Source organism: Athene cunicularia (assembly GCF_003259725.1).
Source record: "Athene cunicularia isolate RWA chromosome 14 unlocalized genomic scaffold, athCun1 chr14_part1, whole genome shotgun sequence".
NCBI classification, from domain to species: Eukaryota; Metazoa; Chordata; class Aves; order Strigiformes; family Strigidae; genus Athene; species Athene cunicularia.
This window is the reverse complement of record NW_020799118.1, coordinates 11,858,488-11,885,034: the sequence shown is the minus strand read 5'-3', so window position 1 is coordinate 11,885,034 and position 26,547 is coordinate 11,858,488. Positions and strand designations below refer to the sequence as shown.

Genomic DNA, 26,547 nt, shown 5'->3' with positions numbered 1-26,547 from the left:
AATGGCAGTCTTTGGCTGTAAAATGGCGATAGTAAAAACTGACTTACCTCTTGAATTCCAGTTCTCAAAGGAAGTGGTTGTGCTTTGAACATGTTGGGAGACAGTTTGCAAAGAAAAGGTATGTAAGGGAGGATGGTGCTTCAAGGGCGTCTGGATGACAGAGGAGGCTTCACCAGTTACGGTCTCACTCTTGCCCCAGCGTCTCCGGCTGTATTTCTTACAGCTGAGCAGTCACTGTAGGTCCAAGAAGAATAATTAGCTGAAGGTGGTGAAGCAGCAGTTTATGAAAGGTTTGATGTAAAAAATGAACTTTAAAAAAAAAAAAAAAAAAGCCCCTGGAAGTACAATTTGTGTGAGAAATAGGAACTTAATGTAGCTGGAATTTGCCCTGTGGCTAATAAATCCCATGAGCAGCTTCTGCTTTCAGAGCTGAGGCTGGGCTGAGGGCATGTGTGCAAGACTTAAGCAGTCAGGGATGCTTGGAGTCTGTGTCTATCTAGGAAATAGGAGACTGTGTAGAGACTATGAGAAGGTTCTTGGCCTGGATTAGAGGAAGGCATAGCAAAGTTGTAAGAAAACTGATGTAATAGCTAGGATTTAATGAAAGATTTAATCTGGGAGGTAGCCTTTATCTCAGGCATTTTTAATGGGTGAGCAGAGGAGGAAGAAGAGAAAGGGAAGTTAGTATGAGGGATAATTGGATATGCTTGTTCCACCTCTGATTAGTGTGTCTTTCTCTGATTCTGTACATCAGCATTAATTCAGCTTCCTATTGATCTCCCTTTTTTATCCCTGCAAAGTTCTTCAGCTAATTCCATAACTCTTAGTGTTTCTCCCGAGTTTTATGCCTCAGTTCATTCTTAAACTTGCTTTACTGGTCTTGTGTTGCACGCAGTCTCAGGTAACTGGAAATGTAATGAGTCTTGCTCTTCCAATAGTCCTGTGCTGGTTTTTTAATGATTTATGTTCTTGAGGGCTAAATCAGCCCTTTCTGGTGTGTATATGAAGACTTTTTGTTGGTCAGTGCCCAGGAGGATTTTTCAGTTTGCGTAATTCTTAGGAATCCTGAAGATGAAACTCTTCTGTTTTGTCAACTTGGTCTTGTTTGCACTACGAGGACTGACTCTCGTTCGTGACGGGTTTCTACTTAGGTAGGATGGAATTTTGATTCCTGGCTAAGTAGATACTTTAATGACATGTTAATGGACTAATAAAAATGGCTTTTTCTGGGTGTGTGGTTTTTTGAAGATCTCTTCAAAGTTGTCTAGTGTTTGCAACTGGCTACATGAAGCCAAGTTCCAACCCACGAGGAAAGCATGCCTTGAAAAGAGGCTTTGATTTTTACTGCAGCCTACACAAAAGGGCCACAAAAAGGCTTCGTGTATCAAATCTAGCAACTCTTTGAGAACTGAGGTTTTTTTAATGAAGCATTGCTTTAATCTGGTAGTCAAGGTCTGGTTTAGCATGAGTTCAGGCAGAGTCTCCCAATGTCAGGGCATGATGTATGCTGGTCCTGAAGTCTGAGGGGTCTCAGGGGTTTTTTGGTTGGCTTATGTATCAGATCACAAATGTCATTGACACCATGATTCTAAGATCGTTAGGGAAGGCTACTCAGTGTACACGTCTGTATAAAATTAGTTCTGTACAGCTAATTGGTTTATTTGGCAAATGTAACAGAAGACTTCCGTTTTCTTTATCTTTTTCTGCATGATAGGTGCTGCAGTGACTCAGATTCGGTTACTGAGAAGTTAAAGCAGTCCCTGGATTTATGCATTTCAGTCTCAAGCAGACGAAGAGCAAGACCAAAAGTATTCCTAAAGCAAACAAAAAGAGGACTAGAATAGAAACCGTGGCCTTTGTGGTGACAATTTAAACTCCAATTTGTGAATAAAGTGGTATATTTCAGCTCAGTGATGTGGCTAGCTGTAAAGAAGCTGCGTTTTTACACGCTTGGTGCCTTCAGCCATCTTTTCTTTCCCATTAAACCCTTTCTCTTGTACCCTACAAAATATAAATGATTGTCACCCTTAAAAAAAACAGAACATTTAAAACCTTCATGGGTTGCCTGGTAGTAGAAATAAAAACAGACATTTATCTGCAGTGAAGTCTCATTTAAAGTTATGTGCAGAGACTAGGAACGGTAAGCAGAGTCATTCGTAGAGGCAGTTCAGAAGGGGTGGCTTGTGGTATTCAGAGTATTTTCCATAAAATATGCCGAACTGTTTGGACGAGACGTGATTTCACATAACAGATTCAGCAAAGATTTTAATTGTGGGCCACAGCGCTTTGGGGCGTTAGAGCAGCATGTGGTAAATAGCTGATGTTTGCTTTTTTTTTTTTTTTTTTTAGAGTCTTTTTTACACTTCAGGCACATTATTTTTGCCGTGCAGCCTTCTGAAAACTGTTTTTCAGGATGGCAGAATTTTTGCTGTGGAAACCAGCCTGTAAGCTAGCATGAACAGGGGGCTGTCCTGCTGTCATACAGCAGAGCTGCAGCAACCCCACCTCCAACACAGGTTACCAGCTTCATAAATAAAAAGTTAAGCAGACTTTGAAGCATTAACAGATATTTCCATTACTTGGATGCATCATATTTGACCACCTTTGCAGCGCTTTTTATTTTTCAGTGGTATGCAGTAACTTTAGTTTCATTTTATGTCTCCTCCAAAGCCTCATTGTTCTACTTTGTTTCTGGCTTCTATCTTAAAACAAACCAACTGACCTGTGATGCTTTTAATGATTATGCTGCATATCTCTATGATTAAAGATGGTCTACACAGAAGTAAATATTAAGTCAAGTCCTTTCAACGTCATCAGCCTGCTGGCCTGTGTTTATTTTCTGTCAGAAAGTAAAACGAATGTATCCTGGAATCTAGCTGCCTGTTTATACAAGCACAAATGATTAACCTGGAATATCAAAGGGAGGGCCAAAGACGCTGAAAAGCCGTGGTTCGGTATGACCTCCCCCCCTTTTCTAAGGAAGGTATGGATATGATGCTGATTTGTCTTGTCTTCAAAATTAACTTGAGGACTAAATTGAAGGCCACAGTTAACTCAGATCCTATTCATGTGTAAAAATCCTTAATTTGAGCAGGGAGGCTCTTAACTTTAACTCAAAAAGTGTGAATGAATGCAGTCCCAGGTGCGATTTGCTTGCTGTTTTGCACTGGTACAGGCTGGGACCTATGGAATATTTTCATCACTTACCGCTTCCCCCCCCCCCATCTCAAAATACAACTACCTTGGTTTTTACACTGTGCAGCTGAAAACTGTTGCAGCATCTTAGCACAGTGCTATGGGATGGTGTGTGTTGTATGTGAATAAACGTGGTGTTGATGCAGAGACAGCAATGTGAGGACTCTCCTGCGGACAATTCAGAAGGAGGAACTTGCACACAAAGCCTGGGTCTGTTTACTTGGGGATGTTTGAAATGGTTGCTCACCCAGGCTGTCTTTCTCTTCCTCCTTTCTGAAAATGCTGGTCTTGCTGCAGAGATAGGTGGCTTGGTGATGAAGCAGCACCTTTCTGATGCAATTCCCGGCTGGGTTGTTCAGACATTGGTGCCACTCTGCCTTCCTTACTACACCCGTCTGTAGTTTGCTCCTGCGGCACCTCCTGAACCACAGCAGATGATTCATTTCTGCTTTGGAAGCAGGGTGGACAACTGGGGGCTGGCAGAAGAACCACTCAACTTGCTCAAGTTACATCTGCATTGAAGACATCCCCAGGGTGAATACTGACTTTGTATAAGGCTCATCCTTTCTTCACCTCCTGCCAAATATGCTTTCACACTAGTACTTTACGCAGCTGGCTAATTTGGCCTTTGAAATTATCTCAATAATGTCAGGTACTTAAAAAAACATTCCCATCCCTTTATAAATATTATAATCTAGATGTAAAGACATTGTTTCAGTGTTGTTTGGGATCTGTTGTATTAAAAAAAAATAGCTCAGTGCTGTGCAGCAATCCAGAGCGGAGTATAAACAAATACTATGTCAAGCTGAAACAAGTCCGTTGACTCTGAGAAGGCAGAATGTAAATGCCCTAGTCAGGAGAATTAGTACCTTTTGTAACATTGCAACAAATGCAGGGAGATTGCTCTTGCTGGCAAGCCCTAAACCTTTCTTATTTAAAAGGAAGAAAAACGAAAAGAAAAAGCACTTTGGAAAGATGGAAAGTAGGCAGAGGCAGGGTTTGCACAAAGCTTGTGCAAAGTGCATCTCAGTTGCCTGGTTTGCAGATAAGTATCCGTCCCGTTCTTCTACACCGCCTCTGATGCAGGGATAAAATTAATAACTTTTTAAACCTTTGTAGCTAAATCTACCTGAGTTCACGGGCTTGAAGTAGCAGCAGTCAGATCCTGCTAGCAGTCTTGCTAAAGTCTTATTGGAGACAATGCGTTTCAGAAGCAAATCTGGCATATGCCCAGCTTTACAGAGCAGGGAGGGGCTGTCTGCTCCGCTGCTGGCATGGTTTCATGTCCAAGTCTCCAGTTGCTGACCTTTGTCACCTGTTTCTTTACTGGAATTTAGAAATCTATGGCTTTTAAGTGATAGAGCACTTGAAAATATTTTTTGCTCTAGTGGGTTTAATATGCAAATAGTGGAACAGAGCCAATGGTCCATCTCAAGCAGCCTGATTCTGGAGATTGCTCCATAAAGGTTTATTTCAACTATTAGCTGTTGTGCCAATATTTTTCTTAGAAGAAACTGTAATGATTTTTGCAACCTAAAATTGAGGGTTTCACAGGCTGCAACTGGAAAATTGGCTGTGCTCATCTACTGTAGACTGAAAGCCTGTGGCAGGGGGAAAAGAGTTAAATGAAAAAATATAATTCTTCAATAATAGCTTCAGAAACTTGGGCTGCTGGTTAGCTCTAAAAAGCACACCTGAAATACAGAATAAATGTAATAATTATGTAGTCAGACTGTATGCAGATAGTTACAGATGGCACACTTTTCCAGCTTGATGATGTATTCTTAAAATTGGGGATGAGGAAGTAAAATTAGTTATTTGATTTTAAAAAAAAAGCTCCACCACTCACGGGAACTTGAAAATTCTTTTGGCTTGTCCTAGAACATACAAGTTCTGATTTTACCTGTACTCATTCCCTGTTTTTCTGGTATTTTTTCCTCTGAAGCACTCTCAACAGGAAGAGGAAATTAAAGGTTGCTCCTTCGTGCTTCCACAGAACAGCGGATGGTGACACTGTAATCCTGTTTTGTTTCAAATTGAATTGCCATAGTCCTGCAGACTTCTCTTTTTCGGTCAGTTGTTTAAAAAAAACACATGAGAAGCTTTCTCTGATTATTCAGTTTGCCAGTGTAAGAAATAGGTAATTTTTAATACATTCTAAAAATAGTTTCCTGGTATGGCTGCTTTAATTATTACTAAGACAGAGGATTTGTGTATTTTTTTCCATGAACATCTGGGTTAAACAGTGGATGACTTTGATCTGTTTGCTTAACATGTGAGGTGAGGCAGTTTTTATTCTAGCTGCGTTAGTTGGGGAACGTTGCTCTGGAGTTGAGAGATGGAATTCTAGTAGAAGTGCAAACAAAACAAAACAAAAATTTGTTCCCATATTTCTGCTACCGCATGTTCATTTTGCCTAATATAGAGTTAAGCTGAGACTGAGTGTAAGTCAAGATTAAGGTGACAGAAATGAGAAGGAGAAATGGTCTATATCAGAGTAAATGCCTATTTGAATATATTCTGAACATTCTCATGGTGAAAGATCAGAACGGGGTGGGAAAGAGACTACCTCAGAAATAGTTAGGTCTTTTATAGTTATCTTCCTCTTTTGGATCCTAGTTTTAGACAAGTTAGAGTGCTAATATTTTCATCTTTGGCTCTATTTATTTTTCCTGGCCTGTTATAAGAGTTTAATGGATACTGAACAACTTGGATCGCTGAGATCCTACTGAGCAGTCCTTATTGAAAAGCAAAATTAGACTTGTAGCTGGTAATAGACCTAGTAGAAATGGAGATTGATGTGAGTTTCCTGATCTAATTTTTGCTTAAACCTACTGTGCTATTTAGTAGAATTGGAGAGAGGGAAATGATGTCTCATTTGTGGCCCTTTCAAAGGAAAACATCTTGATGCAATTTTTTTCAGTATATTTTTTTTTCTCCTGAGTGAAGTCCTGTCATACTTAACCACAAAACCTTTTTGTATTTGCAAACTGCTTACGCTGTTACAGCATACTCCCATGTTTTGTTTTATGATGTATCACGTACCTTTTGTGTGCTACGAGCAGGAGGTTGCACTGTGTTTGATGGGATTTGGCATAGAGGTCTCTTCAGGAGTCCCAGAACCGTTCTTCGTTCAGAAACTGTTTAGTCCTTGTTCTAAAAAGGGGGCGTTCTGAAACAACAACAACAAAAATCTGATTTAGTATTTGTGTAAGCACACAGTGTAGAAAATTAGGAGGTTTTAACACAAAGGGACGTTCATTTAATCTTCTGTGCATTGTAACAATAGAACAAAAGCAGCAAAGGATTTTTTTCTCTGTGTAAATCCATATTCCAATCACAGATAAAGAAAACAATGCTCACATTTAATATTTGGGTGTTTTTTTATGAATTATGATCCGGCAGTATTGTAGCTGCTATGATTGCCGGAAAGGTTTTTTTATGGTTTTAAGATTTCTTTATCTGATATTTTGTTTTGCAGTATTATGTGCCAAGAATCTTGCAAAGAAAGATTTCTTCAGTAAGTATGCCCTAATTGTGTAACTTTCTGCTCTTGATTAATCAGATTTATTTGTAGATTGTGCATTACTGTCGTGGCTCATCTATGTATGTCATTTGTTCTGTGGTTCCATTCTTGCAGTAGCATTGCATTGCTACATGAGTACACGTTACCATGAATTGTATTTAGATAGCATAGACTCTGGGGTTGGAAAGACCGAGGTGTCAAAAATTCTAGTTGAAAGCCTGGCTTCTGAGACCACAGGCAGGTTGCTGCTGTGTTAGGGAGTACCAGGAGCATCCATCTGAGAGACGGCTCTATTTGTAACGCATGTTAAGGATATGAGTAAAATATCCCAGTGCTTCAGTCTCAATATTATGTTAGGGACTGAATAAAAATGACTATTTATCAGTATGCGTGGGTCATTTAAGCACTGTTAAATTTAGCACGTTTAACCTTTTGTTTTCTAAAACCTTAAAACAATTAATGGCAGACTGAAATCTGTATGTGAGAAGTACATTATCTTAATTAGGAACTCAAGTTACCTATTTGGGGTTTGCTAAAATAGTTTTAGGGTAATAGCAACTTTCCTTTCTTGGGGAGTGATACAAGCAGGAGCTTATGGATAGCATTATCTTGGAAAAAACAACCTAAAAAGTAGTATGTTTAATAGCACCTTCTCCCTTCCACAGGACTTCCTGACCCATTTGCAAAAATAGTTGTTGATGGGTCAGGTCAGTGCCATTCGACTGACACTGTGAAGAACACATTGGACCCCAAATGGAACCAGCATTATGATCTGTGAGTTGTTCATAAAGAAAAAATATTCCAGGGATTTATCTAGTAAATGGAATGCCAGGGTTAGCACTGCAGCTTCATTTTGTGTTAGCAAGAAGTCACATTTCCTGAGGAGGACTGATTTTTTGCAACGAGAAACTACCTGTTAATGAAGGAGTGGTACTTTGCTTTTTGGTGTTTGAATTTGGAAATATTTGTGTGTCAGGTACACAGCACAACTGCTTAGAGTCAGCTCTACCGGAGCAGTGCAGTCCAGCTTTTACAAAAAATTGTCTTTGTTGTAGTGATTTATTTTCTTCAAATTACTCAAAACATAAAGTTTTGTACATTAATCAGCTTGTTGCATAGCTTTTAATGAGGCTGTCTGTAGTTAAATTCATGCTGCAGCAATATCAATTTAACATGCTGTGTGAAATCACAGTGCAATAATTCATTAATAACACCGTTTCAGGCTTAAGCATTTCTGTATTTATGATAAAGCAGCATGACCAATGCACTAAAATGTATCAGGATTTGTAACAAATAAAGCATAAATTCTGTGGAGTAGAAAGAGGTTATTTTTTCTAAAATCACTCTTCTAATACGTATTTTTCTAGATATGTTGGGAAGACAGATTCCATAACCATCAGTGTATGGAACCATAAAAAAATCCACAAGAAACAGGGAGCTGGCTTCCTGGGGTGTGTCCGACTCCTCTCCAATGCCATCAGCAGGCTAAAAGATACTGGATGTAAGAGCAATTCCTACCTGGTGCAATTAATTAAGAACCTTTGGTGCCTGGTATCTTAGCAGTGAATAGTGTTCCCACCCCCCTGCAGTGTTTTGTTGATCTTTCCTATTCTCATTTGCAGACCAGCGTTTGGATCTATGCAAACTAAATCCCACAGATACTGATGCTGTACGAGGCCAAATAGTGGGTAAGGACACTCTCGGCTAAAATTTCATAATCTTGGGTATATATACTATATGGTCAAATGCTGTATTAAAAAAGAAACCTGTAGTCATTATTGCTTCTGTGCCTTTCCTGTGTTGTTTCTTCTCATTTTAATGGGATTAAATTATATAACCTGAACATTTTCGTTGTACTCCCATGTAGGAGTTTGTTTTCTCTCAGTTGATCATGGGAAACAATATTAAAAAGAGGGAATGCATCTGGCAAGATTTCTAATGCAGCTCTGGAAGGGTAAATGTTGCTGTGAAATGATTGCATTTGGACCAAGGTGACAGGCAAAGAGAATCTTCTATGGAAAAGAGGATCTGGAGGAGTTAGAAGAAATTTTTAAAAATTGCTGTTTTAATATCTTCGACTCATGTAACCCACTTCCAAATTTCAGAAAGGCAGTGCTAGTTTTACAGCTAATTTACCCCATTTTACTACATTTTGCTGCCTCCCACCCAACCCAAGCTTTTCACTGATGCATAAATATATTTGGCAAACCCCAAATTCTCACCGTAATGATGACATCTAGTGGTGAGTAATTTCTTTCCAGTTTAGCTTTCTGGATCCTCATGAAACACAGATGTAGAGCCTGACATGTTTGATATTTACAGAAATAGACTCAGCTTGAGTTTTGAGGAGGTGATGCCTCTGGTTTCTCTTCTCCTTTTAAAAAGTCAGTAATGCTTTAGAGTTATAGAAGGAGTTTTGGTTAAGTGTTGCACCCTTGTGTGTAGGATAAAGCTTTCCTTAATAATTTACTCTATAAATGTGGGTTGTTTGGCTTCATGTTGTTTTCAAGGAAACACTTGTTCTTTTATTATTAACTTGTTGGGTTTTTTGGTGTTTTGTTTTTTTTTTTCAGTCAGTTTACAGACACGGGACAGAATAGGCACAGGAGGCTCTGTAGTAGACTGTAGAGGTCTTTTGGAGAATGAAGGGTAAGGATTATTTTCTTTACACTTAATTAGAAAAATGGTTTATATGTGGAAATACTGCAATTAACGCTAGAAATATGAAGTATCAGTGTAACTAATACATTGTCTGGGAATATGTATCAGGAAGGAAGGTTACAGCTGGATATTGAAAATAGGCTAAACTGGGTAGGACGATATTTTTGGTTACCAGTGCTTCTGGCACCTCCATGAGAAATTTAGAGCATAAAAATATTGTTAAAAGTTGTGGTACTTGAAGTAATGGAGAGAGAGAGAGAGAGAGAGAAACAGTCATTTCTGCATTCACTTCTCTTGTGATGGAAACTCTTGAAGTTTCCCCATTTTCAGAACGGTTTATGAAGATTCTGGACCGGGAAGGCCACTGAGCTGTTTTATGGAAGAACCAGCACCATATACAGACACCACAGGGGCTGCTGGCGGAGGCAACTGTCGCTTCGTAGAGTCCCCCAGTCAAGATCAGAGGCTTCAGGCCCAGCGACTTCGGACTCCTGAAGTCAGAGGTCATGTACAGACACCTCAGAACAGACCACATGGTCATCAGTCGCCTGACCTACCAGAAGGCTACGGTAAGAGTTTTCCATAATGATAAAATTGAACTTTTTTTCAAAAGATTTCAGAGAAAGTGTCTCCCATTTTAATATATGGATGTGATTTACCTGTTGGAACATGCAGCATCCCCATGCATCTAATGGTCTGGGTTTTGGAAAAGAAACTATGCAGTGCAGATGGGAGTTTGAGATTGGCTAATTAGCAGTTGGCTATGCCAGGATACACTGAGGGGTTGATGGTAAATTAAACATGAGGTTGTGGTATGATGCTGTTACAGAAAATTCACTGCTAATCTTGGCTGTGTATCTAGGGAGAACGAATGTAAAGAGCTCTTTAAACTAGAGCAGTAATGCTATTTTTTCCTTCCCCCTTGGAATGTTGTGTAGGTTTGAGCCCACATTTGAGAAAAGATCAGGAAAATATAAAAGCAACAACGAAGCCAGTAGTACAGAAAATTAGGGAGGATAAGATTAAGGAGAATTTAAATCTTGGGAAAGCAAACACCAAATCTAAAAGTAAAGAAATCCAGTTTGGGGGTTTGGGTTGTCTCAAAATCTAAAAATAAAAATGCAAACTAAAACACACTGGTGCATGGATTTGTGAGTTAAAAAAAACCCCACTGAAATGTGTAGTCAAGTAAATTTGTGAAGACAGTGTTTAAGGACAAAACAGTCTATGCTGCAAGAGATCAAGGGGATGGCTCAGGTACTTTCTCCTAGATCTGACAAAAAGATGATGCTAATGGCTTTGAACAATCTGTTTAGTCTGATTTTTTTCAGATTTGTAATTAAGAATAATCTTTTTTCCTTTTCATAGAACAAAGAACAACGGTACAGGGACAGGTTTATTTTTTGCACACACAGACTGGAGTTAGCACATGGCATGACCCTAGGATACCAAGGTATGTATTTACAGTTACAAAGTCAGGCTTTTCTGGTGTGTGTCTGTGGCAGTAAGCGGAATCTTCAAGCGCAAAAATCTACGAAATGGCCTGTCTAAATTCAAAGGAAGAGGAATATGAACAGAGGAATGATTTTGAATCTTTCTAGTTACCTCTTCACCAAACATTAAGGATTGCTCTTTTTGAAAGAAAGAATTGTTCACTTGTGAATCGTGCAAAACAAAAGGGAAAAAATTATGTAGTCCTTCAGGAATTCCCATTTGACAGATTCTTCCTAATTTGTTGATGTGACTTTGCTTTTTGGTGAAGCTATAGATTTCTAATCTTATAAAAATTTTATTTTTAATGAAAATGGTTTGGATTGCAAATTGAAGAAAAAAGTGACTACTTTCTTAAAGACATTGTTTCCTGAGTATTGAGCTTGTAACCTTTGCTCTAATAATTCTCACTCCTGTATAACTGAAGCAGAGATTGCTTGTCATCTTTAAAATTGAAGAGGTGTTGTGGGTTTTTTATGCATTAGACCAATGATTTGCAGCTAGAAAATTTGAGTCCTCCACATGATTAATTTAATAAAGCCTCTTTAAACCTTCACCTGCAGTTAATCGAAGTCTTTGTGACTAAGGTCGCGTGCTCTTCCTTGAGGAGCTCTGATTCTGGGCTGTTTCATTGGACCACCAGCACATCAGATTAAAGAGTGAAACACAAAGTTTCTAACTCCTTCAGGTGCTGCGTGCTGGCTGGATAATACATGAATGTGATACAGGATATTAAAAAAATGATATAGTGTAGGCAAAAGTATTGATAAAAGCACAGTACATGGAAGGATATGAAAAATAAAGTTGAGAGAAAGAAAATAGCTGATATTAGATTAGCTGTTATCGCTGGAAGAAATGACAGTGCTCATTCTTCATGTCACTCATGTCAGGCTTGTGTGCCAAAAGCCTTGTCTCTTCAAGTGATGTTGGTTGGCCTAATGAAAGGTATTGCTGCTTCTCTCAACAAATCTTAGAGCCAGGTTTTCAGGACCAGCGATGTAAGTGGACACATCAGTGTCCTGTGAGTCACAGGTCACTCTTATTTTAGTTAAAGGTGGCTTTCATACTACCAGCTTGGAGTGCAAAGACCTAACCTTGGCATTTAGCACAGATGTAGGTTAAAACTTGATGTAATCAGATCTCTACAGTACTTTCAGATGCACAGCTGATTAAAACAAATGGTTACAACCATAATCTTCTTTAAGGAGCCTAACACAGGCTTGTCTGTCTGCCTGCGTATCCCCTGCTGGTTTATACTCACTGTGACACTAATGAAGCCTTTGGTCTATAAAGTGTTTCTGTCTTTCTAAACCCTCTCAGTTTACTCATTTATACGGATGTTGCGTGGTTTCATTTAGGTAAGGAAATGTATAGAGTGGTGTCTTCAACCCTGGATAATAGGTGAACCCATGCCAGCTGTCTAGGGAATACTTTACTTAATAATAGCTTTTCTGTCTAAAACCAGGTTTCCCTCCTTCCTTTTTTTACTATTCTTAGTGTTTTCCTCAATTAGGTGGCTGGAGATCTAAGTGTTTTCAGTTTTCTAGGTGTAAATACATCCGATGTATTGAATTCAAATACTACCTGAAAGTGAGTGACTACTTTTAGCAGCACCTAGAATGATACCCAAAATTCATCTAGGGTGAAAGGGCTGAATGCACTAGTAAAGCCTTATTCTTAATGATTTATCAGTCAAATAGTTAGGATTCTAATTTTGTCTAATTAAAGAGGTGATTTTTATTTTTTAAATTTTTTTAGTATTTGACTGCCTTAGCCTCTTAACTTACTGGGTGTTTGGAGACAGTGGTTGGTGCAGAGACCTTTGTTTAATTGTTTGGTTTTCTGAACATGGATTACATTAGTGTTAATGGGAAATTTTCTGTGAAGTTTTTGCATGATAAAATGTCTCTTCCTTCTTCTACACCCTTCAGAAGCTTTGTCATCACCTAAATGATGATGTTGCATGTTGAAGTTACTTTTATGCTGTATGGCTTTGTTACTTTGAAAGCCTTTCAGAGACTGAAGGTGTTTTGCTGATGCACCTTTCTGTGCATGTACCACGCATACATAGGGAGTTGCACTGCTTAGATTGAGGATTCTAAAAAGCCAGCATTAAATAGCTATTCTGTCCTTCCTAAGACTTTCATAGCCTAGGATCACTGAGCACCGAATTCAGTCCTCCCCTCCCCTGAATATAAATTGGTTTCACCTTAACTTCAGCAGTGCTTTTTAACATTTTGTTCGCTTTTCTCCTCAGAGACCTTAACAGTGTGAATTGTGATGAACTAGGACCTTTGCCTCCAGGTTGGGAAATTAGAAGTACAGTTTCAGGAAGAATATATTTTGTAGATCATAACAACAGAACCACACAATTCACAGATCCACGACTACATCACATCATGAAGTAAGAACCTTGCCTGATAAATACTTCGTGTCAAGTTTGGATTCTTAAACCTTTGGTTTTTCTCCAATTTTAAATACTGCCTGGGAGTCATGAGGGGCTGAAAAACCTGCATGATAATGATATTGGGGAATAGATGAAACAAGTGCTTTAGTCAGGGTCCAAGCATTGGTTCTCAGTGCTGGTTTTATCTAAGCTTTTTGCAGACACTCTTTAAAAATGTTTTTACTATGCTTTGTCGTCCTCAGGTTTAAAGGAGAGCTTGCTTATTTCAGCACAACATAAGCTGGTTTGACAAAACTGCCCCAAGCTGTGCTGGAGCCAATCTGCAGTTCTGGAAATGCTGGGGTGTGGGGTAGAGGGTCTTCCAGGTGGTTCCACAGCAGTCAGCCCATGCCTATCTGGATTAGCAGTTCTAGCTCTGCCCTAGCTCTGCTAGACCTGAACTGGCTTCGTGCTCCCTTGAGCTCCAGACAACAGGAATAAAAAGCCAGCTGGAGTCTGCTTGCCTGGTGCTGTGCACAGCCAGTTCGGGTTTAGCAGGATTTAATAAGCTCAGGCTCTGCATCATGCAGAGACAGCTGAACTGTTACAGAACTGACCCTGGAAGCAGCCTGGCAGCGCTTGTTGTGTCCAAGATCAGACTTTTTTCTGGATCTGAGTTGTCTTGTGCTTGAAGCCAGCTGGGAATCTCTGTATCTAAAAAATAATTGCTCTGCAACCCAAACAAAGCAATGATGGATAAGGATAGTTGAATGTATGAAGCTGCAACTATTTGGGACACGTACATCTTTCTCTTGTAATAACAATAGATGCAGTACTTCTACTATGTCAAGAATCCCCAGCCTTATTTTGCATGGAGCTGGAATAAAAGTCATTGCAGTTGTTAGTTCCATTTATAAAGCTGTTATTTGTTCCTTTAGAGGTCTGTTTTCATGTTATACCCTTGAAGGTTGTCTCTACATGGGAGAAATACCACACAAACTTTCTAATTGCTGCTCAGTCAGCATTCAGTGATCATGCTCTATAGCCGGCCACAACGTATTGCCATATAAAAACTGAGCTGAAAAATGCTGAAACTGTTGTAAATGTCTGTATTCTTTACGCTCCTGAATATAGGCAAATGATGTTATAGAAGTTACCCAGCTGAATACACATTTCACTCCATGTTCCTCTTAGAGAAGCTTGATCAGTTCTTCCATCATTTTACATATTCCTTATTGTTATGCTTCTAGAATAAATGTTTCACTTTTCTTTAAAAGCCATCAATGCCAGCTGAAAGAGCCCAGCCAGCAGCCTCTGCCAGCTCCAAATGAGGGATCACTAGAAGACGGTGAGGAGTTGCCTGCACAGAGATATGAAAGAGACTTGGTACAAAAGTTGAAAGTTCTTAGACATGAGCTCTCTCTTCAGCAACCACAGGCTGGTCACTGTCGCATTGAAGTATCCAGGGAGGAAATATTTGAGGTATTTGATTGACTCTATACTACTAAAAGCAGCTTTTGTCACTCAGTAGTTAAGTAAAACTGATCTTCGATTATAGCAAGTTTGTTTCACCAGAGTGGTAGTGAGTACCACCAAGTGTTGCAGAGTTGTCACTGAAATTTGCTTCAGATTGACTCTTTAACAGTGTTTTCTGTAGTTGAGTAACTATCTGTGTCTTACAGTAATGCATCTTAGTAGATTTAATTACAGGAAGAAAATAAAATATCTTAATTGTAAAAATGCACATACAGGAATCCTACCGTCAGATAATGAAGATGAGGCCAAAAGACTTGAAAAAGAGGCTTATGGTGAAATTCCGAGGAGAGGAAGGCCTGGATTATGGAGGAGTAGCAAGGTGAGATTTTGGGGGTTGTCTGACACTTTGTAAAATTGTCCTTAAAGTGTCCCGTGGCTGATACCATTCCCTTTGAAATTATCTGTTAATGGCATGTGTAAGTTATTTGTGATCTAGTTTATCACAAAGTGGTTGTAGCTTCAGTCTTCATATCGTGGCAGATAAGAAAGCAGAAGTGTGTGATGTACAGTTGTCCTGCAGCCCTCCTGGTGTCAAAGGCCTGTACTGAATGACTTGGTATGCCTTGTATTTGGGAACATTACTGGAATTAATGTGAGATTGAAGTGTTTCTGTTTCCCCTCTTCTCTATAGGTACTCTGTTTTCATCACCATTACCCAGTGAGTGTGAAAGCTTGTTTAGGTTAGGCTATTGATCTTATTGCAGAAAGTGCTGATCCCAGCAACAGGCTCCAGTTTCATAAATCAAAGTGCGATCAGCTGAAATTGTGAGGTCTTTCAAGAAGCGTATAGACTCTGAAGTAAAATCCAAATCACAGCAAAGGTTTTGTTAAATATCCCTGTCTGATTTCCAGCGAATGGATTGCAAGACAATAGGGGGTTCCTTTTTGTTATTTCTCAGCCACATTCAGGAGAGTCCTCTGATCTGTTGGATCAGGAGAGGAGATGAACTAATCCTAAACAAAGGCTAAAATGTTAGAGATGACTTGTCTCCCTCTTAAAAATAATAATAATAATAATTCCCTGTGGGTTGCATCAGATCTGAAGTTCTGGAGCTGATTGTAGCCATCACCAGAATGCCTGTCTCTGCATTGTGTAAATTCAGGGAGAAATTTCTCAAATCCACAAAGGCTGCATCACCCACTTAGGTGTCTTTCAGTAACCCATCGCTGGACAAAAGAAAGAAGTTGGAACATTCTGAGCTGCCTTACCCGAGGCAACCTTGAGTGTCTCCACTGTTGGCATCCTGTTGCCCTGATGGCTTTCATAATTGCCCATTTGCTGCAACAGGCTCTTTCAGATCAGCGTGGCTCCACTTCTAAGCATTAAAGTTGACAGTTGTCTCACAACATTTGGACCGGGGATGGGTGTCCAAATTTAATAATAAAAGGCTATTTGTCATGGTGAGTTAGGAGGTCAGACAGAGCTTTAGTTCCATTCATTCTTGTTACTGAGGTGAGAGAATTTACCTACCCCCTCCTCTTTTAATGCATTTGGTCTCTCTGCCCCTTCTGACCTGTCTGCTGAAAGCAGAGATTCTCTACTCTTCAAGCATTTGCAGAAAGACAGCTTTTCTAAAGACTTACAGTGAGCCGATTTTAAACAACAGGTTTTTAAATTTTTTTTCATATATATACTGTACAGGTTGCAGAGGAGCAGATGTCTCAGTCTCCAAAAATCTGAACTCTGTACAAAGTCAAGATGCTTTTGGAATTGAGTCTTGTTCAGACTCAACTTGTTGATGGCATTGTCTAACAACTTGCTGTAGCTTCTCTAACTGATGTTAATCCCTCCAGTATTTCTAAACTAAAACAAGTCTGCCTGTGAAGGGAGTAAGAAGGTTTATGGGTTTTTAAGCATACCTTTTTGGTCTGCAAATTGAGGGCAGTACAAGGTGATCTGATTTTGAAATAAGCATTTCGTAAGTGATGATTCACAGTAGTTGTGTTGTCTGAAACTTAAGTAGAAGTTGCACCCTTCTAAAATTTTTTTTTTTTTTTTTTTTTTTTAACCTCGGGGCAGAGAATGGTTGTATTTACTGTGCCATGAAATGTTGAATCCCTATTATGGACTCTTCCAGTACTCCACAGATAATATTTACATGCTGCAAATCAATCCAGACTCTTCTATCAATCCTGTAAGTATTAACTTCTGAGTGACATACCTACTTTAACAGATGTCCCCTGCAGTTTTTTGTTATAGCTGTTCTTCCATGACAAGAGTGTAAACTGAAGGGTAAAGCAGAAGAAGAATGTGTTAAGGAGTCTTATATTGGATATAATATGAAACAGAGGGATTCTGTTCAGAAACTAAAAACATGACAGGAGGTATCCTTTGATAAGTATCTGCTATCTTGGAGACTCCTCAGTACTGATTGGGATGCTCCATGATTTTGAGGAGATACACAGGTGAAATTCATCTCCCTTGTGAATGCAAGTGGTTGTGTAAATGACGTTGCGTTTGAGCAGTGCTCACCCCATGACTGGGGGGCTTGTATGCCTTTTCATTTCTCAGTAAGCTGCTGTGCTTGGGTTTTTTCCTTACTGGAGAATTTGTGTTGCTGCAGACGTTAAAAGGAGAAGCAATTCTGTATTAGTAGGGGACTTTTTTCTAACATGACATTTCCTGACATTTGCTCTATGAGATGGGGGAGATTGGAAGAATCTCAACAATAGGACTTAAGCCTCAGGTTTTGAAAGTCAGTTTATAAGCAGTGTGAAAGACATGAAGAAAACAAGCACATGGCCTGCTTCCTCAAGAGCAAAAAGATTTTTATGGTTAAACAAAGAATAATCTGTTTAGAATTGTCATAGCTCCTTGGATTCTGGGGGTTTCTTGAGAATTTTCTGGGTTTTGCCCTTTGAGAGGTCTGGAGGAATTGTATCCAGTTTATTAGTCAGGTAATGCACAGAGACTTGTTTGAGGCATTTAATCATTAAATGCTTCTATTCTTGATGGAAATGAGGAAAAATGGTGGCTCCTCTTGCCCAGAGGGTTGCAGATAACTTATGCTGAACATAAAACGGACGGTGCCGATATAACCACAAGATGTCAGTGTCTCCCTGCTGCCTGATTTTCTCTCCTCTCTCCCTGCAGGACCATTTGTCTTATTTCCATTTTGTTGGTCGGATAATGGGTTTGGCTGTGTTCCATGGACACTATATCAATGGGGGTTTCACGGTTCCCTTTTACAAACAGCTTCTGGGGAAGCCCATTCAGCTCTCTGATCTGGAATCTGTTGACCCAGAATTACACAAAAGTTTGGTCTGGATCTTGTAAGTACTGTATTTATCAATTGTCTTGCTGTAGAGAAGATGAGTTAGAGTATGCTGGTAATAGTGAGATAACGCTTTATAGAAAGTGTTTGCAAAAATCTTGTAATGATAGAGATCTGTACAAAATTATTTAGCTACTGTTCCTGTGTCAAAAAGCCCAAGGTACTTGAGGAAGAGTTTTTATGGCAAACTCTGTTAGGTCTCCTTGCAGCAAAGTAGATACTAAATCATTAAACATTGAATGGGTATGGTAGAATATCACAGTATCAAAATCCAAACTCAGCAAGAGATTTGAGGGGAAGTACAGCCTTGTTCAAAAGAAAACCAACTTTGATTGAAAAGGAAATTAAATGGAAGTAATTTGGGCTTCTGTATGCTTACAGTTCAGAACAAAATCCCAACATTCAGTGTAGCTTTGAGACTCTTCAGCACTGCTTTACATTATCTTGATTTGTTTTCTGAAATGCTGTTTTGAATGTTGTATTTAAAGTTACTGATGTTGTTGATGTTCACTGTGTGTGATCTCTTCCATGCTTCACCCTGATACATGACAGCAGATCAGATTATTGCTGTGTGTGTATATATGTGTGCATGTGGTTTTGTGCATATAAGGTTTTATTCATTATCCTGAGTACGACTAGAATTACAGGGATGACCCGTAACTGATCAGGCTCTTCAGCATCCGTTAAGCTGTATAGACATTGGTGACTGTGGTGATATTCCTCTAGTGGTGTGACATGCAGATGGCTAGTTAAGAGGTTTATCCTGAAGACTAACTTAAGTGTTCAAATAATAAACAGTCAGCATCATTACTGAGAGTTACCAAAATACTAGTTTTACTCTCTGTCTTTCCATTGTCAGAGAGAACGACATCACCCCTGTTCTGGACCATACATTTTGTGTGGAACACAATGCTTTTGGGCGGATTTTACAGCATGAACTCAAACCAAATGGTAGGAATATTCCAGTGACAGAAGAGAACAAGAAAGAATATGTCAGGTATTGCAGAACAAAATTATATCCTGCAAATGCAGTAGAAAGAAGGTAGTTAACAGATGAAATTTTTTTACGTGAAATATAAAATGAAATTTTGGGGGAAATACCTGAGTCATAAATGACATGAGTGTTTTCACACAATGCATTACTGTAAGACCTGGAAAGATGAAGCTGTCAATTATATTTAGGTTTTTCTGTTGATGGTGCAATAATTAATTGCTGATGGGAAAAGGAACTGAGAAGCATTTCTTTCATAATACAAAATGTGTGTATTAAAACAAGTTTCTCTGTAAAATGAGCATTTCACAGTCCTGCTATAAAAAGTCCAGTCCTATCTAGCTCATCATCCCTGACTTTTTCTTCCCTTTCCCCCCAGGTTGTACGTAAACTGGCGATTTATGAGAGGAATAGAGGCACAGTTCCTGGCTCTGCAGAAAGGTTTTAACGAACTAATTCCTCAACATCTCCTTAAGCCTTTCGACCAGAAGGAACTTGAGGTATATGTTTTATCCACATGGTATACAGTTTTGTAATTTGTTTGATCCACAAGCACAGATTTTAAAGAACAAACCAAACAATAACCAAACCCATGAATCTTAATCCAGTTTATGTACCAGAAAGCTGTGTATTTGTTTAACCAAACCCTTTTTCATTTATTCTAGGCATTCTTTGGGTTAACATTACTGAGAGAGCTACTTAAACAGGGAGAGACAAATACACCACATTGTCTAACCAAGGACTAATGCTCAAAGCAGGTGGTCTGGGCAGGGAGTCCTGCAAGTCTGAGTAACTGTTGGCAAGACCTAACATGTTATCTACACCAGAACTTGTTTTCTTTAGTAACTGTTTTCATACATGGCTGTTTCTGTTATGGACGTAGGGCATGTTTTACAGGAACTAAAATAGAAGTGTAAAGCATACAGAAAAGAAATCAATTTGTTTTCTCATTTAAACCTGAAATGCAGAGTGTTACCTCTTAAAATAATTTGTGTTATAGCAATTTTTCTTCTGGTTTTGCCTTTTCAAAAAAATGGCAACCTGTGGAATATGGACCATTTGGGATATTGGAAGCACTAGCTTCGTGCTAGTCATTTGTGTGTACTGATTAATCCCATGCAGTTATCTCATTTCATTTGCTAGCTGCTTGAAAAGGCAGATTAAAAATCCATTCAATATTTCAATACTGTCTGCGTCAGAACAGTCACAACTGTCCTAATAATGTAAATGAATGTAAGTGGGTGCTGTCCCCGGGGAAATTTAGAATATGACGCACATTTTGTTTTGAGTGATAAGGTTTTTCTCCATGCCATTTATTTGTTGTTGCCAGGGGAGGTTGTTAGATTCATGGCCAGCAGTGACTTCCTTTTACAGTATTTTGCAACCTGGTGTCATCTGGAAAAGAGATTGGAGTAATATGTCTGGTCTGTGTCAAAGCCTCTCACAAATGGCATCAGAAAACAGATGCAAAATTTTTGTAGTTTGTTGTAGAATGACAAACCAACTAGGATGTTACCACAAACTCAACAGGATTCTGTTGTAGTTGGTATTGTCACCTCTAGGACAAACCTGCACCAGGACAGTGATGTTGTGTAACCCAGCAGACGACATGCCTTCTTCCAGGTCTGTGCTGTACCCTTGTAAAGATAAGCTGTGCTTTTCAGGTAGGATAGGATTAACAAAGCAGGTGTTGAATGGTCTTTTGATTCTAGTTTCCTATGAAAATTCTAGTTCTGTTAAGTGTACTCCTTGGCCTCAGTTTCATTGCAGTTTAAATGGAGAGATTTACTGCCTGTCCTAAACTGTTTTGGAGTGTTACCATGCATCAGAAAAGTGACTCCAGCATGTAAAGAATGCTAGGCTTCGTGAAATAGCTGGGTGTATGTTTTTATAGCTGCAAACCTGAAATGACTCTGAATGTTAAAGCATTTTTCTAATCCTTTAACAGCTAATCATAGGCGGCCTGGATAAGATAGACCTGAACGACTGGAAGTCAAACACACGTCTAAAGCACTGCATGGCAGATAGCAATATTGTGAAGTGGTTCTGGCAAGCAGTGGAAACATTTGATGAAGAAAGAAGGGCAAGACTGCTGCAGTTTGTGACGGGTTCGACGCGTGTCCCACTTCAGGGTTTCAAGGCTTTACAAGGTGACTGATGTGGAGGCTGAGTTAATCTGTGGTGGGAGAAAGAGATAAAAATCGTGTGGTATTTACTAGCCCCTTGTAGAATATCAGCATATTACTGGATAACTCAAGTACTTACAAACTTCAGATCCCAAGAGCAGTTTTTCATTTGTCAGCAGCTCTGCTGATGGCGAACACTTCAGCTGCTGCCAATAGTGATAGAGGCTGGCAAATCTGTCACTGGTGTCAATATTAGCTTATCAGTCTCCTACAACTCTGTAGGCTGATGTTAAAATCATTGCATGCAAGCGTGCATGTGATTTTAGAGCTGACCACACAACTTTTTCACATGAAAACTGTATTCCCTTCATAGTTTGGCAGCAAACCATTAGACTCTAAACCAAGCCCCTGACAATTGCAGTTTTTGTCATCAGAAGAGGTGGTGGTGTTCTAGGCAGTTATGATTCTCCTGATAACGTTATATCTATTGCCCTACGGTAGCTTGCTGTTCAAAATTAAAATACATAGTTCTGTTTTACAAGGAAAACGTTCCTGCACTTAAGTCCTTTCCGTTTTGAAGGTGCAGCTTTGTTAATGTAAAAGTTTAGCACCTTTCCACAATACTGGTCTGCAAATTCATCATCATGAACAGCCCTATTGCTTCAGCCATCCCTTCATCAGCTGCAAATCTGATGTGCAGATTTAGCCTATGACATACTTACGTTTGCAGCTGGAACTGTGATTTTCTCTCTTGTCTTTTTGTATAGCAAAATTTGTGTGCATGAATGATGCTGTGTTGAAGTGCATTAACTAGAATGTCTGTCTGTAAGGTTCTACAGGCGCTGCAGGACCCAGACTGTTTACCATCCATTTAATAGATGCAAACACAGACAACCTTCCAAAAGCCCACACTTGGTAAGATGAAAACATTCTGCATGTCGGTGCTTGTTTTCCCTTTGTCTTGGTTTAAAGGAATCATCTCTTATCTGTCCTGGGTATGGATTCACCATGTGATATGCATGGATGACTCCACGTGTGCTCTGCTAGCTTGGAAATAACTGTACTCTGCAGCCAGTAAAATAATCAACTTCTTAGAGTTGATTTGTCTTCTGTACTATTTCTGGTTTTCATTTATCCCAGAGTTGATTATTCTGGATAGTGAGATGTCTGTAAGTTTATTTTCACATGTTCAGAAAAAGTATTCACCAAGAAATGACTCACAGCAATGAGTTCTCATCCAGGATTACAAAGAATAGTTTTCAGATGTACAATGTAGGAACAGTGCCTTGTTGGTACAGTATAGGTGCCGAACTGAGCTCTTGTACGGAAGTCTCACTCTATCAGAGACAGGAAATCATTTCAGCAGCCACACAGATTGTCTGCAGGCAGAGCAGGGAGTAGGCCTGTCTGATGTCTTGCTTTATTTGCAAGTCTCCTGCCTCTTCCGTCTGCCTCCTCCTCCCAAACGCTGCTCTATTAAGTTGTGCGTTCCTGCTGCAGAAGTACAGCTGTGTGTTATCTTGTCTCCTTTGGCCACTAATGGGGCTGAGGCTTTCTTTCATTTTTATAAATTTTATCTGTGTGTAGCTGACCTAGATTTTTTTTTCCCCCCAATAAATATTTTAGATTCATATACTGCAATGTGTTGTTATTCTACCTCTAGCTTTAACCGGATTGACATTCCGCCTTATGAGTCATATGAGAAGCTTTATGAGAAGCTGTTGACAGCTGTGGAAGAGACATGTGGGTTTGCTGTGGAGTGAAAAAGCAACCAAAGGAAACAGATGCTAGCTCATGGACCACCAAATCAAAAGCTAGAAGAAGCTTGCTGTGAACTTCCTGCTAAGCTGTCTGAAGCATCAGAACTCTAGACAACTTAGAGATGGGGCTGTTTCCCTTCCGCCACTGGTGGATGAGGGTGGGGGTAGGGGCTTTTGTTGGTGGTTTCCAACTCTATTTTCTCCCCTTTGTTATAATAACCCCTTCCCTCTTCTTCCATCCCCCATAAAATGAAATGCAGCCAAGTTCAGCATTTGGCTTTGGTTACACAGGATATTCTGCTAGATTTGTAACACATATTGTGATAGGGTCAGTGACCTGTGGGTTTTTTTTAATAGGAGAATCAAAGTGTAATTAAGAATGAGCTTAATTTGCTGAGGACTTGCAACTGGTAGGTGTACCTGGTTAGTTTGTCTTAAATCAAGCTTGAGCCTTTGTAGAGTCCGGCGAGTGCATAGTGTCTGACTGGCACTAGAATATGCATTGCACATTTTAAACACCTGTTTAAAAAGTAAACTTCTAGCAGAAAATACCTCCATATGAACACTTAACTGAAAGGTAAAGAAATCCAAATTCTGCCTTAGCAGGAAGCTCCCAGTGGAGGCTGTGGCTCACCTTGAGAAAAGTGAAGGAACCTAGACAGCTTAAATGGTATTGTATGATTTCTTTTTGGTTGTCCTGGCTGAAATCTAATTGTTTTGCACATGAAAACGATTATTTCCTCCTGCAGAATTACTTTCCATAGTTCATTCAGATGTGAGTACCTTGCAGAGAAGCCTTGTGAAGAGGAGACAGAGGATAAAAATCTATTGAATCCTAAAGCTGTGATTTCTGTGCCACACTGTTTTACCCAAGATGTGTTTGTGTGACTTCAAATGCTAAGACTCACGTGGAAATGGCTGAAAGCTAAGTTAACAGAGCAGACTTCTGTTCTGAAGGTTTTGGCCTTGGGAAAGGTTTATTTGGAGGTTGAGGTACAAGGGTAACTATATAGTGAGTACATTTTAAATGTTATGGAAAGCTATTGGAAGAATTTATGACTTCAGTTCTGTAGGGATGAAAATTTCTCCAGAGAGCCATATAAGGCTATTTTTTCAAATATCTGAAACTAATATTAAAAGGTTTGCTCTCTAACACATTGCTAAAATGACTTCCCAGGGGAAACAAAAGCAAATCAAATACCTGAATCACTAACATTTTTTCCAGTTTGCACACCAAGATGAGACAGTATTTTAGCAAATAACACAGCTTCAGAAAGACCCAGTTATCTATCAAACATGTCTAAACTTAAGTAAAGCAGACTTGCTTGTATAGGACTTTTTTTTTTTTCCTTTGGCAAGCCTGGTTTTTAGAGAAGATTCATTACTGAAACATTTAACAGATGTTATGTTTATGGAATAGTGCATTGAAATTCAGCTGTGGGTAAGAGATTGTTCTTAGAAGATGTCTACTGGAATACTTCTATTTTGTCTTTTTTAATTGAATTTGATAATAGCTTTAAACTGTGATAGGACAGAAAGTAGACACTTGTCAAAACCCTGACATCTTCCTCTGTTTTGTTTGTGGTTTTCTTTTTTCCATTGACCATAATTCTTGTGATTTGTTGTTGGAAGTAAGGATTGCATTGGAGGTGTAAAACTGTACCATATTGTGAGATTTGCACGGGGTGGCTAAAGGTGCTCATCCTGCAAGACTGTACAGGAGAGGCATATTTAGACCCATGTTCTGTAGGAATCTTTTGGCACTTGGGGACCAGTTTCTGCAGTACTGGTTGTTGGGACGTAAATGAAACTACGTGACTCTCTTGCAGAAAAGAGAGGAAATGCAACTGTCGGCAGACAAGCGTCTGTACAGTCTTGGGCTGAGTAGCAGAATCCCCACAGCCCTGGCTTTTCAAAATGGCTGTGAAGTTGTACCTGTTCATAGAGTGTATTTAATCCTTTCAGTACATTTGAATGTGCAATAAACCAGTCAGATAGGAAAAATGCAAAATGGATTATTGCCCAAAAGCTTTGCATGCAGTCTCAGGTGGATTTTTCACTAAAAGTTTAAAAAAAAAAGATACTAAAGCCCACCACTAACAAAAATCCTATCACGTAAGCTCTACATGCAGCACAACTGGCTCGGTAAAAACCAAGCGAGGTGAAGGTCAAGGCCCTTGATTTGGAAACCTATAGGTCAAGTAGCTTTATGTCAATGACACAGTTGACATATGATAGTTCCTAATGTCTTTGCTAGGTCAGTGTTTTATTGAATGCACAAAATAAGAATAGACAAGGATTGTTGTTTTGAAAAGTCCGTCTGTTTTTGCTGTATTTAAAAACCCTTGTCAGGGTACCTCCTCCATGCTGACAGTAACGAGAATAGGGCACTGTCTTTTTAATTATTTCAGTTCTCTTTTAAAACAGCTTCACCACCTCTCCCATCATGTTGTCTTTGCAATTTTGTGTGACTTCAGTGACAATGAAGACATTTTTTTCTATTGTTCCGTACATGCATTGAGGCAGCAGGCCTTAAAGCTGGTTGGGTGGATGGAGGAAAATAAAGTGAGGCGGGATGGGTTTTAAGCGATGGCTTGTTCTTCCCGTGGCTGGTTTCGAGGCTGGGGAAGGATGATATGCAAACGGGAGTTTGCCTGGCTTGAGCCATTGACTCTCTGAGGTCTCGGGAGCTGTTCGGATAACCTCAAGCTGTCTGAATTTGTACGTTCATTCCCACTTGGTCTGCCAGCACTTGAACTGGTTGTTACTTCTCAAACTTGCCCAAAGAATAACATCAAGTCTGGTGTTCATTTATGTCATTACACGTTCCACCTTGTACACAGATACTCTGGGATCTGACCAGAAGGAAATACAAGGTACAGTGTGTCTTTTGTTCCTGTCCTAAAGGCAAACCTAAAAGCTGGTCCATTGGCACAGACCTTCAGTGCTTGCCCTGATACTGCTCATCAGCCTATACTATATGCTCAGGGATGTAGGAAACCACCACTTTGCTCGTGTTTTAAATCGGGAAGAAACGAGACTGTTTTATGAATGTTAGCGTTAACTTGGGCATTATGTTAGACAAGACCCTGCTTCAAAAAGGCTGCTCGAAGCTCCAGATGGTGAAATCAGCGTTTGCTCAGCAGTATGTACTTAGTTCAAGTCGAGGTGGTTATGAAATCCAACAGATTTTGTAAATTAGTGATCCAGCCACCGGGCCCTCTGGAGCCAGTGCCCAGGTTCAGGGCTGTGTGGCACAGCAAGTTCCCAGAAACACAGTATGGATCTGTTTTTAATTTGTTAATTTTTTGTTCCTCAACCACTTTATAATGTATTTTTTTAATTTATTATTTTGTAACGTCATGTTTAAGTATTGCTGCTATCCTTGTTATTCTTCCCACTGTTTTTATTGCAGATTTATTTTGTGAAAGTTGTACACTAATGTTTCATTTTATGTCTAAATCAAAGTATTTAAAGAAATACTAGTTCTATTTAATGTGGTTATGGAACCAGCTGGAATAAACAGTGATTGTATAGTAGGCTGGACCCAGGAGGTCATGTTCATTTTTGTTACATATGCAATAAACTCACAACTTTAAA

General features: G+C 39.4%; 1 protein-coding gene across 1 annotated transcript; it reads left to right on the top strand.

Annotated features, from left to right (window-relative positions):
* The first annotated feature begins 6,679 nt into the window (after nt 1-6,679).
* Nucleotides 6,680-26,547, top strand: SMURF1 (SMAD specific E3 ubiquitin protein ligase 1). Its single transcript, XM_026858897.1, has 17 exons — nt 6,680-6,715; nt 7,387-7,495; nt 8,089-8,222; nt 8,344-8,409; nt 9,295-9,370; nt 9,713-9,951; nt 10,751-10,835; nt 13,131-13,277; nt 14,537-14,741; nt 15,011-15,114; nt 16,816-16,930; nt 17,890-18,068; nt 18,930-19,067; nt 19,441-19,561; nt 21,010-21,211; nt 22,027-22,102; nt 22,851-26,547. Exons 6-17 carry the CDS (start codon nt 9,759-9,761, stop codon nt 22,948-22,950), a joined length of 1,665 nt encoding a protein of 554 aa, XP_026714698.1. The 5' UTR covers nt 6,680-6,715; nt 7,387-7,495; nt 8,089-8,222; nt 8,344-8,409; nt 9,295-9,370; nt 9,713-9,758; the 3' UTR covers nt 22,951-26,547.